Source organism: Xiphophorus couchianus, chromosome 9, assembly GCF_001444195.1.
Source record: "Xiphophorus couchianus chromosome 9, X_couchianus-1.0, whole genome shotgun sequence".
Classification (NCBI taxonomy): Eukaryota; Metazoa; Chordata; class Actinopteri; order Cyprinodontiformes; family Poeciliidae; genus Xiphophorus; species Xiphophorus couchianus.
The window spans coordinates 28,594,203-28,609,349 of NC_040236.1; the positions used below are offsets into that span (position 1 = coordinate 28,594,203).

The window sequence follows — 15,147 nt, forward strand, 5'->3', positions numbered from 1 at the left end:
GCTCACGCTCCCTCCCTAGCTCAAAGCTGATTGGCTGTTCGACCCGTCAATCACGGGGAAACGTGTAGTAGACATAGCAACCACAGAAAGGCGGGTCAACGATTGTAAAGCAGCGTCTTATTGGCTACCAATGAGCTCTGTGAAAACAAATAAATAAAAATAGAGCTGATAAAGATGAATGTTTGGAAGGACCTATAGGAGGCTGAAATATCAGTTGCTTTATCAATGAATTTTACTGGCAGAGTCTCATCCTGCCATCTGCTAACACAAAATTAAATGAGGGATAATTATTTGAGCATTTAATCCTGATTTAAATCTCACAGATAAAATGAAATTAGCTGCAGAATTTAATCAAACTATGCCACGTGTTGATCTACAGATCCGCTCTCATTTGTCTTCCTCTAAAGGCTCTTTCGTTTCTATCACAGCTTCAGACTTTGAAGCATGTTTATATCGTTTCAGATCACTCTCAAAGTGATCCTTTAGGTTGCTTTTTAGCAGATTGAAAACAGAACTGAAACAGTAAATGCGTAATCCGTTTCCTGTTGTGAGCTCTTCTTTAGACTGCTTATGTCTTGCAGGAAGTCGCTGTGCTTCCTTCATCAGGCTTTCAGCTCAAATGTTAAAAATGATTGAGTGAAGGAGACCTGGTGGGCTCACCCTTTGTCCTTGGTGTCTCGCTGATCCTGCCTCTTTTAGAGGGGGCTCACATAAATCAGTTTAGCTGCTGGTTGTGCAGGCTGGCTTATTAAAGCTGCCATGACAGAAGATTGCCCTCCTCTGCTCAGAAACCACAGACACAGTTCTGGTGCCAGGACACCAAACCCACTGAACCCCTCAAAGCTCATCTAATCTCACTGGGAGATCAAGTGTGTGTGGGATAAATCTGCAAAACAAGTGCATTATCTCTATCTATTACCTTTCCCTTTGTGTCAAGTGTTAGTCTTTCTATGAGCTTATTGCCCTGCAAAGAATCAGATAAGATGCAGCTGTTTCTATCTGTGAAACTTCAGGGCAAAATGAGGATGTAGAATCTAAAATATCTCAAAAAAATATGCTAGATTAAGATTACAGCTGTCTATTACAATGTAGGGGTGGGAATTTATTGTATTGTTTTATCATTTATCATGATGCATTTATTATTATGATAAGAATTTTGATGTTTAAAAACTTCCAACACTGTCTGGGTTTTTGGTTTTACTATTGTATCCACTGTTTGTTCTATGAGAGCATCAATAAATATCAATGCATTTAAAAAATATGATTATGTTGTGATATATCTTTATGTGACTGTTGTCCAAATGAAGCACACTACAAATGCTTGTGGTTTCCAAAAGTAGTATTTGTGTTTGTGGGGCTATAATTGCTATGCTATGCAGTAACAAACAAACAAAAAGGAAGAATAAATAACTTATGAGCTCTAGAAAAAATGAAGAGTCCACCGAACCCCACTGAAAACCTGCTGGTTATTTCACCACATATTGATTTCTGAAATCTTTCTGAGTTAAAACATTAGTATTGTTGTTTCTACATGAACATGAACTTGTTTTCTTTGCATTACAGTATTTGAGGTCTGAAAGCACGGCATGGTTTTTGTTATTTTGACCATTTCTCATTTTCTGCAAATAAATACAAAATTCTTTGCTAGGACTTTCAGAGTTAATCGAATAAAAGAATAATGTTCATTTTACTCAAACATATACATAAAAAAAGTAAAATCAGAGAAACTGATCATTTTAAGTGGTCTCTTAATTTTTTCCAGAGCTGTATATTTATAATTATTTACATTGCATAAAAGGATATTTAAACATATTTTTTACTGTCTAACGTGAGAATAGATTACATGATTCCTGTTTTTGTTCAGCTAGGATTTGCAAAATTATTCCAATTTGTTAAATGCCAGATGAGAAGTGAACATTAATAATAATGGTAATAGATTTTATTTATAAAGCCCTTCACATCTTTAGTTCTCAAAGGGTAAATCGTAGCACCTTTGGATACAAAGTCTAAATTAGTTACACTAGCGATTAGGAGAAAGTCTTTTTTTATGTCAAATTAGTTAGTGACTGGACCAAAATACAGATAGGAGAAGGGAATTTCTATTGAATTCATGAATTATTGAAAAATAATGGGAAAAAACATACAGAAAGTCGACACTGCAGGGATACAGGGTGTTATGGAGATAAACAAAGTGTAGCGAAAGGAGCCAGAGGAGAACAATGTGAACTGGGAGCTTAAATATCCTGGGGAAGAAGAGAAAGTGGCAAGGAACCAGATAACCTGTGTAAACTAAACAGAGCAAAAGAACAGAGGCTATAAAACCTAAGAAACAACAAAAAGAAACACTTACCTAAAGAAATGATAATCCAAAGTACAAACGATGAGAATAAATTAAAAAACACAAGGGACAAACTATAATGGTAAAAATATAAGAAAAATAAACAAAGAAATGACCAAGACTTTTAGATAAAACTAAAAGTAAAAACACCTGCGGATCATAAAATTTCTGTCACAAACCTAAACCCGTTGAGTCTGCTGATCACTGCTGGGATCTTAATCATGACCATGTGCTTTGATAAAGTGAAATTAAACTCTGTGGGAAAAAAACCCCAAACTAAAACAGTAGGTTTGGTGTGAAACAAAGGAATATGTGGGGAGGCATCCTACTACTAAGTAGATACTCATTTGAACCTCATTAGAGTTGACGTCATCATAAACTGAAAAATCTGCACACTCCACTACAAGACTGAAAATGGCTCCTTAGGGATGGTTTCTTCTTTTTTCTTTTTGCAACTTATTGTGAAATTAGGAAAAGAAAATAAAGGAATAGATTTAGTTTTGTCTTCAGAACATGTGAACCAGTTTACATTTTTTTACAGTCAAGCCTAAAATATTGGAAACTGGGAGCAACACCATAAACTACAAGGCGAGAAGAAGCTCCAAAAGTGTAAAATATTTTCTAAATTTCTCAGCAATAAATCACCTGCAGAGGAGAAACTTTGCTCTGTGCTGTGAACACTGGGTGGCGCTCCAACTCTACTCCAAAGAAGCTGAAAGGGCAGTGCATGGCTTCTCTTTATTTTGTGGTGTGGCAGGAAATAGTGGATAGTGTTTTTCCTTTAATATGTTCAGTTGGTGCAGCCATTTTAATATCACTGCTTTAACATGAGAGCACTAACAGACACTGATCCTCTAACTGGATGATGACACAACTGGAAATTCCCTGAGCTGTGAAACGGTTCAGTAAAATTTCCAACCACAAAACGCCATCTTCATCTGATCCAAAGACACAAACCTATTTGACCTGTGTAGTAGGGTGGATGTGGGTTGTTGTTGTTCTCATTAAACCTGGCTGTTCACCTAAAGTGAGAAGTTGGGCAAGAAGAACAACAAGAGGAGAGCAGAGAGGAGCGAGATTAACAACTAAGGTGGGACAATTTTGACTGAACAAAAACTTGCTGTACTTCCTAAAAAAGCTGGAAATCTTGACAAAGTGTCAAGAACAAAGTCATTGTTGAAGGAAAACCATAAAACCTTTAGTGCTACTCTGGAACACATTAACGAACAATCATGCATTGGAATGGACAACTAAAAGTACCAATCTAAACTGTGAAGATGTAAAAATTTAATTGATACTCTCTTTATTTAACCTGACTGAGCGTTGGCAATTTTTCAAAAAGGAAAAATTTCAGTCTGTTACTGCAGATGAAGGTGTCTATGTATAAGAAATGACTCAGGGAACCCAAATGAAAACACCAAACCTTTCAATGTTAATCTGTGAAAAAATGTCAAAGTTGCGTAACATTTTCATTACACATTATAATCATTTGCTGTTTTGTATTGGCAAATGAGATCTATGACAAAGTCCACTAAAGTTTGAGGTTGTATCACAATCATCAAATGAGGAAAATTTTAAATGGTATAAATGTACGTGCAAGTTGGTTTTTGGTTATTTACAAAGGGCTGTAGGTTCAGTGCTTGATAACATTCATATTCATATTTGTTCTCTATGACTAACTTCCAAAAGCTGGAAAATAAATTTATCTGTGGTTGTTGTCTAAACATAAATAAATAATATTTTTGTTGATTTACCAGATAATAGTTAGCTAACCTGGATCATAGATGTTGTATAGCTAAAAGCAAATTGTCTGAAAATTTGAATCCTAGTTGTAAAGAATGAATAAATTAAATTAATACTATAATAAATACAGTTAATTATAGAAATGTAAGTTCTAAAGGTTGCAACTAAGGTTCTAAAGATCTAAATATAGAAGAAATAAATAGAAAAAATGCTAGAGAACAATGTAGCAAATAAAAAAGTAATAACTAGTTTGTTTGACGGTCTTTGACCTGGAAGGTCTGGTGGGATGAGAAACTCTCCTGTTCTCTGAGTTTTGACCGAACAACAAGCCCCAGCCTCTGTTTTTCCCTCTGCCCAGAAGTGTGTGAAGTCAGCCGTCTGTCTGGCACAGAAGTGTGTTGATGTGCTTCCAGGTGTTTGTGGTTAATCCTAATGTCTGGACTGCAGGACCCTCCCTACACCCTGTGAGATCATCGCAATTTTAATTAGACCGGATTCGCCAATTACAAGACACGCAGGGCGTCTCGCTTTCTCTCCTCGGTTCTATAAAAGGAGCACAGGTCACCGATTTGGCAGACAGGAGCTGAGGAACGGTGAGTTTACACCATGTTTGTAGTAGTGTGCCTTTTAATTCTGAAAATGACAGTTTTATCTTAATTTCTGTTGCTTTATTTCAGACTTACTGTATAATGTCTTCCAAAAAGTTTATGGTTGCCACTTTGCTGGTTGGTGCTTTAAAATTCATCTCATCTCAGAGTGAGTATAACTTCTATAACTGCCACATTTCATTAAGAAGATATTTAATTGCCAGTCTACGCAAAAAAAAAACATACATATATATTGTTAATTTTTCTGGCAATTTGTTAAAGGTTTTCTTCCCTACAACTCATCCATGTTTGCTTTGTTAATGATCATTAACCGGAGGGAGGACATGTGCCTACATTTGTTTTTGTTGCTCAACTTCAGAAATCGATTTCTGGCAGCCTGTGCTCCAGAGGATCACATCAGCAGCACACACTGATTTCTCAACTCGTTTCTGATCGTTTTTCCTGTTTGCGATGTTTCCTACAGCGAGCTGCAGAGAACGATGTGGCGCCGAGTACTACCGAGGCAACACGTGTCAGTGTGACTACACCTGCCTGTCCTATGATGAGTGCTGCAATGATTATGAAGCTCAGTGCACCGAAAGTAAGATTTGCTTTTGCACATATACACACAAACAAACGGAAGTGATGCTTGTGTAGTAAATTATATTAAACTCTTTAAAAAATTCTGTTTCTTAGAGAAAGTCTGGTATTTTTAAAGAACCACCATTTTAATCCTATTTTTAGGATTTAAGCTAAAAAATAAACAATTGAGTAGGAGGATGGATCTTTTTTCTGCAGAATGAAAAATGGTGTAAAAATAACAAAAAGCACAAGAAATACATCTAAAAAAATTTTACTCATACTTTTAGTGTCATTATTTGTAGATAGTCAATGAAGATATTGCAGGAATAAACGGGAAAAGCTGTTAAAAACCTGCATTTATTGTTATATTTAAACTTAGAAACATTAGCTGATTCATTTTGTTTTGTAGCCAAAACTTATTAAGAGCCATTGTGGCTCAGGAGCCACAGGTTGTAGGGGATCAGAAAGGCTGAAAACTATTGAAGTTCTATGATTCGGTCAATAATTAATTTGTCAAATGAATATTTAAACTGTAATAAATATATAACAAATACATTATGGACAGTCAAAACCACATATTTACTGTATATACGCTATAAAAACACAACTAATCTTCTCACTATCTGACATTAAAAGTAACTTCTCTTTTCTCTTGAAAATCATAATTTGCTGTAGCACAGAACAATACTGTAATAAGTATATATGCCGTCTATGTATATATACATTTTTTTTCTCATATGTATCTATTTAATGCATGTTTCCACTTTTCTTTAACTATTGTTAACAGAAAACTAATTTAATCTTCAATTTACTTATTGAATAGCATGGAATAGAGTGGAAAAAATAGAAGCGTAGAGAAAAATGCTCTTATGCTGAACTTGATGTGAGTTTAATTTGTCAGAGTGCACAGTTGTGTGCATCTGGTACATTCCAGAGGAACTGTGTGGATCTGTTGTGTCTTCAGCTTCAGATTTTTATCTGTGCAACAGAAAACTCCTGCAAGGGCCGTTGTGGAGAAACCTTCAAGAGAGGCCGGCAATGCAACTGTGACCCCGAATGCTCAAAGTTCAACCAGTGCTGCCCAGACTACAAGAACCACTGTGATGTGGATGGTAAGCCTGGATCAGCTCATACAGCAGTGGCGTTTGTGTTTTCTCTTTGTCAGCATGTGAAACATTTTTCCTTTACAGAATACCCAACAAGAAACTCTAAGATTGGCAATTTAAACACATATCTTATGCACAAATTTAATGAATTAATTTTTTAAAAAATGAATCTAATATGCATGTGCAGCATGTACAGCAGCATCTTGAAATGCATGCAGTTAATCTGCCCTGATGCATTTGACGGTATTTTCTGTATCAGTAATTACTGCAGAAAACAGTGGAGGAGCAACAGGACCAATGACGAGTATCTCATGTAATAATGTACATGATAACAATCCCAAAGGTATTTTGTTTTAACCAAAAGGTTTGCTACATTTTTATCCACTTAGGCTTTAAGGAAAATGTATGTTTTTCAATAGAAATTCCAGCTAAAATTTACTTGTAAATATTCTCACAGATTCAACTGTGACAGAGGATCCTGAATTGGGTGAAGGAAACAATGCAGGTGAGGTCACTGTTTGCTTTTTTTCTGCTTTTATCTTACTAGATGTGGGTAGAGTACATAAAACTGTACTCAAGTAAGAGTAGCACTGCTTAAACATAGTTTTACTCAAGTGAAAGTAAAAGGTCTACATTTTTTTAATAAGAGTATAAAAATATCTAGTTAAAAGTATTGAGTGACTGATCAGAACATATAATTTAATATTTAAAAATGATTTCATCAGACAGACAAAATGCAACGTTATGTCCAAAATTAATAAAATTAATATCTTAGTACTTGAAAGAAGACAAAACTAACGTACAAGTAACTTTTCAGCAAGATATAGAAGTATGTTATATGTTTTATTTAATGTAAAAATAATAGTTCTACTGGTATAATAAGTAGGTATATAAAATGGATAATAATCTGCAATTGGAACCAGCACTTTTTAAAATATATACAAAGGAATTATTGGCTTAAAACAAGCTCTTATATCTTGCTGAAGAGTTAATTGTAAGTTAATTTTGTCTTATTTCATGTGTACAGATATATTTGCACTAGAAGTTAGACAAAAATATGTGTGTTTTTCCAGTGAATTCTCTCTTCTGCTTCTTGGAGATGGAAAAAAAATCCTGGCATGTCAATTTGACAATATTTTGATTCAATATTTGATTAAAATATTTAATCAAATATCTTGATTAAATATTTTATGCAATACTATTTACAACCATTTCCTTTTTTTCCCAATTCATCCACAGATGACAGCTCATTTACTCCAGACAGTTCAACACCATACCCACCCACAGATGTTGGCGATGGCGATGGTGAGCAGAAACACCACGAAGAGTTCAGCAAACAACGTTTTCCAGACATAACAATAACAGGCAGTGTAAACCTCTCTCTGGTAGATATATTTGCCGAGATTTTTCCGGGTGACGACCTGTCCACCAATGGAGATGTGCAACCGGAGGCGTCTCCAAGCCCAGAGGTCAGCAGTGGTGATGGACCGACTCCAGTTGAGCCCTCGGATGAAATCCCGACAGAACCGACTCTGGTTAGAGACGATCCACAGTTCAGTACAGAGCCGACGCCTGTGGATGACATTCTTACTTCGGCAGCAATTACAACTGCAAGCACAGGTGTGTGATGTTCAGTGTTCAAATCCAGAGATATTGGGAAACAACCAGGCCCACAGCATCACAGAACCTACACTGTACTTAACAGTGACCCTAAGGTGGATTTAAACACATCCATATTTTGTTTCACAACAGAACCATTCCAGAACCATTTATATAAAAAAATAAGTAAAATCTCCAATTACGCACCTTTTGCTTTTTAGATTAATTAGTTAATCTAAAAAACGGTCAACAGATCAGCCCTACACTGTAGAACTGAGAGTTTCACATGTAGAAGCATTATTTAATTTTTTTGCTGTAGATGCATCTTTTTATAAAAATAAAAGGATGCATCTACAGCGGTGTCAAAACCTTTTGCCCTGAGGGCCAAAACAGGCAAATTTAAACTGCTGGCGGACTACAAAATTCATTAAATAAGGTTTTTTAGTTTCACCTGCATAACAATAAACACACCTTATATGAAATCTGTGTATCATTGAGGATCCAAAAGATAAATGTCACAGAGTGTTGCCTTCTTAAAAGTAAAAAAAAAATAAAAAATTTACAAATTTTTGGGGTCATCTATTGCTTACTATTTTGTAGGCCAGATTTGTACCATTCTTGACTTGTTGTCAGGGGCCGAACAAAATCATTTCAGGGCCCACAAATGGCATCCAGGCCACACTTTGACACTCCTGCACTAAAGGAATGCTGTGTTATTGCATTTTAGCCAAAAAAATTAAATTTTCTTATTTAATGGATTTCAAAAATGTATTTCTAACATTGTATAAAAAAGGTTAAATGAAAAATGTGCACAATGGAGTAACTTTTAAAAAAATCTGATTAGTTAATTGTGAAAATAATCATTAGCTAAAATAGCCATTAGTTACAGTGCTATTAAATTGCCATTGTTTCCCCATTTCAAGACCAACAAGCAGATCCAACAAGCGACCCCAATCAAGCAACGACTCCTCTGGTTCCCTCTGAACCGCCAACTGAACCGAACTACGGCGTCCTTGACCCTTCATCAACCTCAGAGCCACAAACTGAACCTACAGCTTCGTCTGGAGCTACAGAGACTGAAACGGAGATTTCCCCCTCAGACACACCAGAGGTCAGCCCCACCAACGTAAAGGACTTAATGGAAGAGCTGGAAAACTCTCAGCTCACCACAACTCCGAGCTCGTCAACGTCGGCTTCAGTGACTGAGGAAACCACTTCAGGCCCAAACACGGAGAGCAGTCCAGAAAGCATCACAACCAGCTCTCCTGATGTTCTGCAAGACGTTTCAGACTCCACTCTCAGCCCAGCTACAGACGAGTTCCTCTCATCCACAGCGGCAGGCCCGGACAACGCCAGTGACGGTGTTAATCCAGACGAAACAACTGCTGATCCTCCCACATCTGAACCCGACTCCAAACCGGACCCGTCCATATCATCACCCACCTCTAAACCTGAGACCAAACCTCTGGACCCACAAACCCAGATTACAGACAACCTGAACGATTACCAAGGAGGTAAAAACACATTTTACACAATGAAGACATATTTTAATGAAGCACTAACTTGTTTCACAGGCGTGATTCTGTCACAGAGATGGATGTTTCCAATTTGTGTTAAATATTCATTGCAACTGCTAGCAGCAGGTTTTATGAGCACTGTTAGTTTTTATTCTTCCTCTAGAGAATAAAGTTTATAACTTTTATTTAGGCAGGGGAAAAAGCTTTCCAAACCTTCTAAATATTTGATTTTCCAGTCAAGGACAGTGAGAGCCATTATCCACAAATAGAGAAAACTGGGAACTATTCATCCAGTCAAATTTACTCAAATTATCTAAAAAACTTATTACCACTCATTACAAATGTTTGATTTTAGCATCTCCTGCATTTACTTGAGTAACGTTTTGGCAAAAATTTACTTTCAGGAGTGTTCTTACTACGCTGTGTGTTTTTACTTTTACTTGAATGATTTAATTAAGAAGTATCGCTACTCGAGTAACATTTCTGGATACTCTACTCTACTTTCCTGAATGAAAAACATGTTTTAACCAAAACTTCACCAAACAGACACTCACCTGCAGTTTTTGTTAGTTTTATGTTTTTTTTTATAGAAAGAAGCTGATTTGAAAATGTTTCTTTTAGTTATTTTGTAATTAGGTTACAGTTTTGGTCTGTCTGATGTAATTTTTAAATATTAAATGAGTGATATTTTGATCAGATTTTTTACCAAATACCTTTTTACTCAAGTAATTTATTGGACGGCTACTTTTTAGTTTTACTTGGGTAAAAATATGTTGAAATTGTACTATTCTTACTTGAGTGCAGTTTTTGGCTACTCTATCCACCTCTGATTTTAGTCAGTTCATCATTTAACAAGCTGAGCAATTATGTGATCAAAACTTTCAAGATTTGACTTCAGAGGTTAGGTAAATACAGCATACAGTTGCACCCCTATTTGGAAAGATTCAGACAAACTGCAGATCAATGTGCTTGAACAACATATTTTTGGCTACAAGTGCTTATTAGCTCTACTTTATGGTTTAGTCATTTAAATTTACCTTGAAAATAATGCAAACATTTTTTTCTGTGTACCACTACTGTGAGCCGGGACCCAGCAGAAGAACTTGTACCACAGTTTAGACATTCATAACTCCAGAGTTGCATCAAAGCAGTGTCTGTTGCTTAGCTCAATGTCTTAAAGGTTCCTTATTTACAATAGTTTTTATATGAGACCCCATATACAGGATGGTTAGCCAAAGCTGACTAGATATTTTTGGGTTTTTTTGCTTTTAAAAAGACTTTGCATTTTATGAAACTCTGTAAAAATATGTAACTAATAGTGTTTAATTTAATGGTAATTCATGAATAGAAATGACCCATGTTTCCTGCCGTAGTGTCTTGATTTTGAATTTTTCTTCAACAATGTGCTCATTTGTCCCCCAGATGACAGTGATGACACAAACCTGTGCAGCGGACGCCCGGTCAGTGGGATCACCACACTGAGGAACGGCACAATGGTGGTTTTCAGAGGTCAGTGTCAAAAAGCTGGAATCCAGTCTGTTCACAGTCATCTGTAATTGGAAGAGCAAGACGTTTTACACTGCAAAAATACAAAAATCCTACCATGTATGATCATGTTTGCACTAGTTTCTAGTGCAAATATCTTAGTGCACTTGAAATAAGAAAACTAAATCACAAGTAACTTTTCAGCACAACGTAGGAGCTTGTTTTAAGTCCAGTTCATTTAATATAGAGGAAAAAGTTACTGCTTATAAATGAAATTATCTGGAACAAGACATTTTATTAGAAGTTAAAATTTCTTCTACTGGCAGAGTTACTTAAAGCTACTGTAGTTTTGGATTAATTCGGTTTATTTAAATACACATTCGCATGAGTTACCAACAAAGCAACACATCGATTAACTATGCAATATTTGTTTAACTTGCATGGAGGGCTATTATACCTTCTTCATTTATTACAGGCCATTACTTCTGGGTTCTGGACAGAAACCTGGTGCCGAGTTCACCCAAAGGAATCACAGCGGTGTGGGGCGTTCCCTCACCCATCGACACTGTGTTCACTCGCTGCAACTGTCAGGGCAAAACCTACATTTTCAAGGTAAGACGCCTTATAGCAAAGAGATTCATCAAACATCTGAAAAGAATCATTTAGAAGTACATTGAAATATACAAATAAACAATTCTATTACATGTTTTATTAAGAAAATAAACATTTTATTGCCTAAAATGCAATAACATTGCTTTAGTGTATGTTTGACCATTTGTAGCAACTGATGCATCTGCAGCTAAAAAATGTGAACATGTGAAAAACTCAGCCCTTCCTGCTTGACTTAACGTCAATACGGTTTTGGGCTAATCTGTTGATTATTTTTTAGATTAAATGATTAATAATTGGATAGCAAAGGGTACTTAATAAAATGTTTTTATTTTTACAGAATTTGAACCAGGTGAAGCTAAAACTATGCAACTTGAGTTGTTCTGAGTAGAACATATTTTCAGACCAAGGTTTACTTTATCTCAAATGCAAAATATATACATATTGTTTGCACATTTTTGGTTTAATTACTGATCTGAGTGTGTTGTTCTTTCAGCAAACGGTATTTCTTTGAGTCCGTACTCCAGTTACCGATTAATCGATTATTAAATTAGTCAATGATTATTGCGCAAGACATTTGAGACTGAGGTGGAGGTTCACCTACAACCCTAAACATACAGTCAGAGCAACAATGTAATGGTTTAAATCTAATCACATTCCTGAGTTAGAACGGCCCTAGTCGAAGTCCAGATGATAAAATGTAAAGAATTTAGTTTTTTGTTTCAAATTTGACAAAGTTTGAACTTTTTTGCAAAGAAAAATAAGCTGGTGAACAAAAGACTTGCATCTGGGATTATCCAGATTTAGAGATGCTACATGAAAGAAGAAGAATAAGAAAAGACTTAAAACTGCACAAAATTTTCACTCAGCTTCACAGTTATGAACTTATTTCTACTGATGTATCAGACAATTCCAACAAAACTGAAGCGCAATAAGCCTCAAAATTTCATATCTAGACTCTGATGAACATTTATAACACTTCCTTGTTTGTTGTAAATTTGCAGGGAGGAAAATACTGGAGGTTCGAAAATGATGCTCTGGACCCGGGTTTTCCGAAAGTGGTTAAAACGGGCTTCGACGGGCTGCAGGGCCACATCACAGCTGCCCTGTCTGTGCCGCAGTACCTCAGCAGGAAAGAGTCTGTTTACTTCTTCAAGAGAGGTAATGAAAATATTCTAAAGCATTTCAATATTTTTCTCTGTAATTTCCTTCAAAAATGTTTTTGTTTGGTTTACAGGGGAAACAGTTCAGAAATATTCATACCAGTTTGGCACCAGTCCCAAATGCGGAAGAACGGCCCACGTGCCTGTTTATACCGTTCGCGCTCGACTGGTCCGTCAAGCAGGTACGGCACGAACTAAAGCTTCAAAATAGGAAAAATACTTTTAAAATATGGATTCAATAAATATTTTTGGAGTATAAATGTATTTTTAATTGATCCATTTTAGAGAGATTTCAACTCAAGAAATAGTACCCAATGAGATGAGAGGATTTACTTTAGAGTTGCTGAACTGCATTATGGGGCTTTTTGTGCTTTTGATTGGCACATGGTCGGTCACTCTAAATATTTATAAAGGAAGCAGCAAAGTTTAGATACTAGTGTCTAAGAGGGACTAATAATCCTTTATAACACCAACTCAGCAGAATGGACCTGAACGTCAGATCCAATCTCACTGCAAAACTGACCAATTCTCATTTTCCATCTCCTTACAGTTTCTGTTTTGGAACCGCCAATAAACATCCGTAAATCCTGGAAAGGCTTCCCCTCCACCATCACAGCAGCCGTTTCCGTGCCAACCAACAGAAACCCAGAGGGGTACAAATACATCGTCTTCTCAAGATGTAAGTCAGCAATACAGCATTTTATAATACTTAACTTTTTAACATTTTCCGTTTTTCAAATTGGGATTTTTTGATAGACTAACACGAAGAAGAAAACTTTATGCACCCGTTTTATTTAGTTGTACAAAATGAAAGCATCTTAAGATGTTAGATTGGCTCAGTGAAAAGTCCAGATCTAAATTTAATAGAGAATGTGAGTGGAAAATGGATTCTCAGATGTTCTCCATCCCGTCTGACAGAGGCGAAGCTATTTGTCAAAGAACGGGTGAATTATTTTACATTTAGATGTGGAAAGGACATAAACAAACCCAAGACAGGAAGTGGAAGGAATGGCAACAAAGAATATTGTAAAAACTAGCAGCATTGATGATATGGAAAGACATTTGAAGTTGTTTTATGCATTTCTTATTACTTATTGTTATTTTGTGGTTTTTATCTCTTATTATTGTGGTTTAACATCAACCTGCCAACTAGAGATGGAAATTAGTCACTTCACTATAATCCCATGAATTTACATGTAAATATTCTTTAATACATATATTCCACATTTTTAAAGATAAATTCTGGAAAATATTCACTCAGGCAAGCATATTTTATAAATAATGTTTCCTTTTGGTTTTACTTCACATTTTGTGGATCTATTACAAAATCCAGATAAAATACAGTTTGTAGCTGCAACAATACAAGATATAAACAGCTGTAAAAATTTAAAAATCTTAAATCGAGTGTCAAGTTAGTCATATTCAGCACTGAAGTTCTCAACTAATCAGTGTCAAAATCTGTCACTATTTTGACAGATTTAGCTTCATTTCTAGATATCCACTGATAAATCATTGGATAGCCACAGATTGTTCAAACAAAACTTGAATATCTATAAGCAGCAAATGTGTTTTTCTCCTACTTTGTTTTGTATTAGGAAGCTAAACTTCAAAGGACTTAAAAACCTTGACACGCCGTCCGGCGCGTTTAATGAGGAATGCTAAGCAGATGTACAGATCGTTAAATGTGGAGTGTAAAGCATCCTTTAACAAATGGAAACTTTCACCAGCATGAAAAAATACAATGAAATGCATCTGTTTACAGAATATGTTGACCAAGCCACACCTAATGTTTTGCAGCGACGGCGTACAACGTGAGGATGCACGACGGTCGACCTGTTGTCGCCGCTCCGAGAGCAAATGTGTCGTCGAAAACTGACAACTTCTTCAGATGCCCGAAGAAATCCTAACTGGAAAAATAAAACAACAAACGGGCACAGGCTAATTTCAAACAGTTTTAATTTCTGATTAAAACACAGCATCAACATGAATTTAAAAAAAAAAAACATTCAAATAAACTAAATCTAGCCAAGAAACAAGAACATGGAAGAATGCAGATCTGAAAGTTGAATGGCGTCGCCTCCAGTTAGGAGTTAGTTCTGATTGGTGCTTCATCTCAGAAATCGTCTCCCATGAAAGCCGCGGGGAGGGAAGCTTTGACCTGTGGAAGACAAAATATTTCAGATACAAGTTCAACGATGATGTAGATTCTGTACAGTTTCTAAGTATTAGTCAATGCATATAATCTCCTGGCAGTTTTGGTTAATGAGGCAACATTTTATTAAATACATTGTTTGTGCATAAATAACAAGAGTGTGAACATACTGATTTTTTTTAAAGGAAGGCAATAAAGACTAAATGTCGTGAAAACGTCACTTTTTTTTCCATTTTCTTCAGCTTACTAAGTTCTTTAGAACCACG

General features: G+C 35.9%; 2 protein-coding genes across 6 annotated transcripts in view; one reads left to right on the top strand and one right to left on the bottom strand.

Annotated features, from left to right (window-relative positions):
- Positions 1 to 3,183: 3,183 nt before the first annotated feature.
- Positions 3,184 to 15,097, top strand: prg4b (proteoglycan 4b). 3 transcript variants are annotated; one of them, XM_028027452.1, is made up of 16 exons: positions 3,184 to 3,428; positions 4,529 to 4,674; positions 4,759 to 4,837; positions 5,153 to 5,269; positions 6,240 to 6,362; positions 6,616 to 6,699; positions 6,814 to 6,861; positions 7,596 to 7,661; positions 7,746 to 7,976; positions 8,879 to 9,469; positions 10,895 to 10,981; positions 11,433 to 11,569; positions 12,571 to 12,727; positions 12,804 to 12,911; positions 13,280 to 13,408; positions 14,527 to 15,097. In XM_028027452.1, the coding sequence occupies exons 3-16, from the start codon at positions 4,771 to 4,773 to the stop codon at positions 14,634 to 14,636; spliced, it is 2,055 nt and encodes a 684-aa protein (XP_027883253.1). In that variant the 5' UTR covers positions 3,184 to 3,428; positions 4,529 to 4,674; positions 4,759 to 4,770; the 3' UTR covers positions 14,637 to 15,097. The 3 variants fall into 3 exon arrangements, with proteins under 3 accessions (XP_027883253.1, XP_027883252.1, XP_027883254.1); XM_028027451.1 differs by lacking the exon at positions 3,184 to 3,428 and having other exon boundaries at positions 4,419 to 4,674; XM_028027453.1 differs by lacking the exons at positions 3,184 to 3,428; positions 6,616 to 6,699 and having other exon boundaries at positions 4,420 to 4,674.
- The window catches only part of tprb (translocated promoter region b, nuclear basket protein), a 35,798-nt gene continuing 35,319 nt past the window's right edge, over positions 14,669 to 15,147 (bottom strand). For all 3 annotated transcript variants that reach the window (XM_028027449.1, XM_028027446.1, XM_028027448.1), the window contains exon 51: positions 14,669 to 14,887. In XM_028027449.1, coding sequence (XP_027883250.1) covers positions 14,838 to 14,887 — 50 coding nt within the window. In that variant the 3' untranslated portion in view covers positions 14,669 to 14,837. The remainder of the gene's footprint in view (positions 14,888 to 15,147) is intronic.

What these genes read in the sequence shown, in the direction of transcription:
- prg4b (XM_028027452.1), top strand. Translation starts at nt 4,771, where the DNA reads ATGTCTTCCAAAAAGTTTATGGTTGCCACTTTGCTGGTTGGTGCTTTA. An exon ending in ACATGATAACAATCCCAAAG is followed by an intron (nt 6,700 to 6,813) that starts GTATTTTGTTTT and finishes ATATTCTCACAG; the next exon opens with ATTCAACTGTGACAGAGGAT. An exon ending in GGGTGAAGGAAACAATGCAG is followed by an intron (nt 6,862 to 7,595) that starts GTGAGGTCACTG and finishes ATTCATCCACAG; the next exon opens with ATGACAGCTCATTTACTCCA.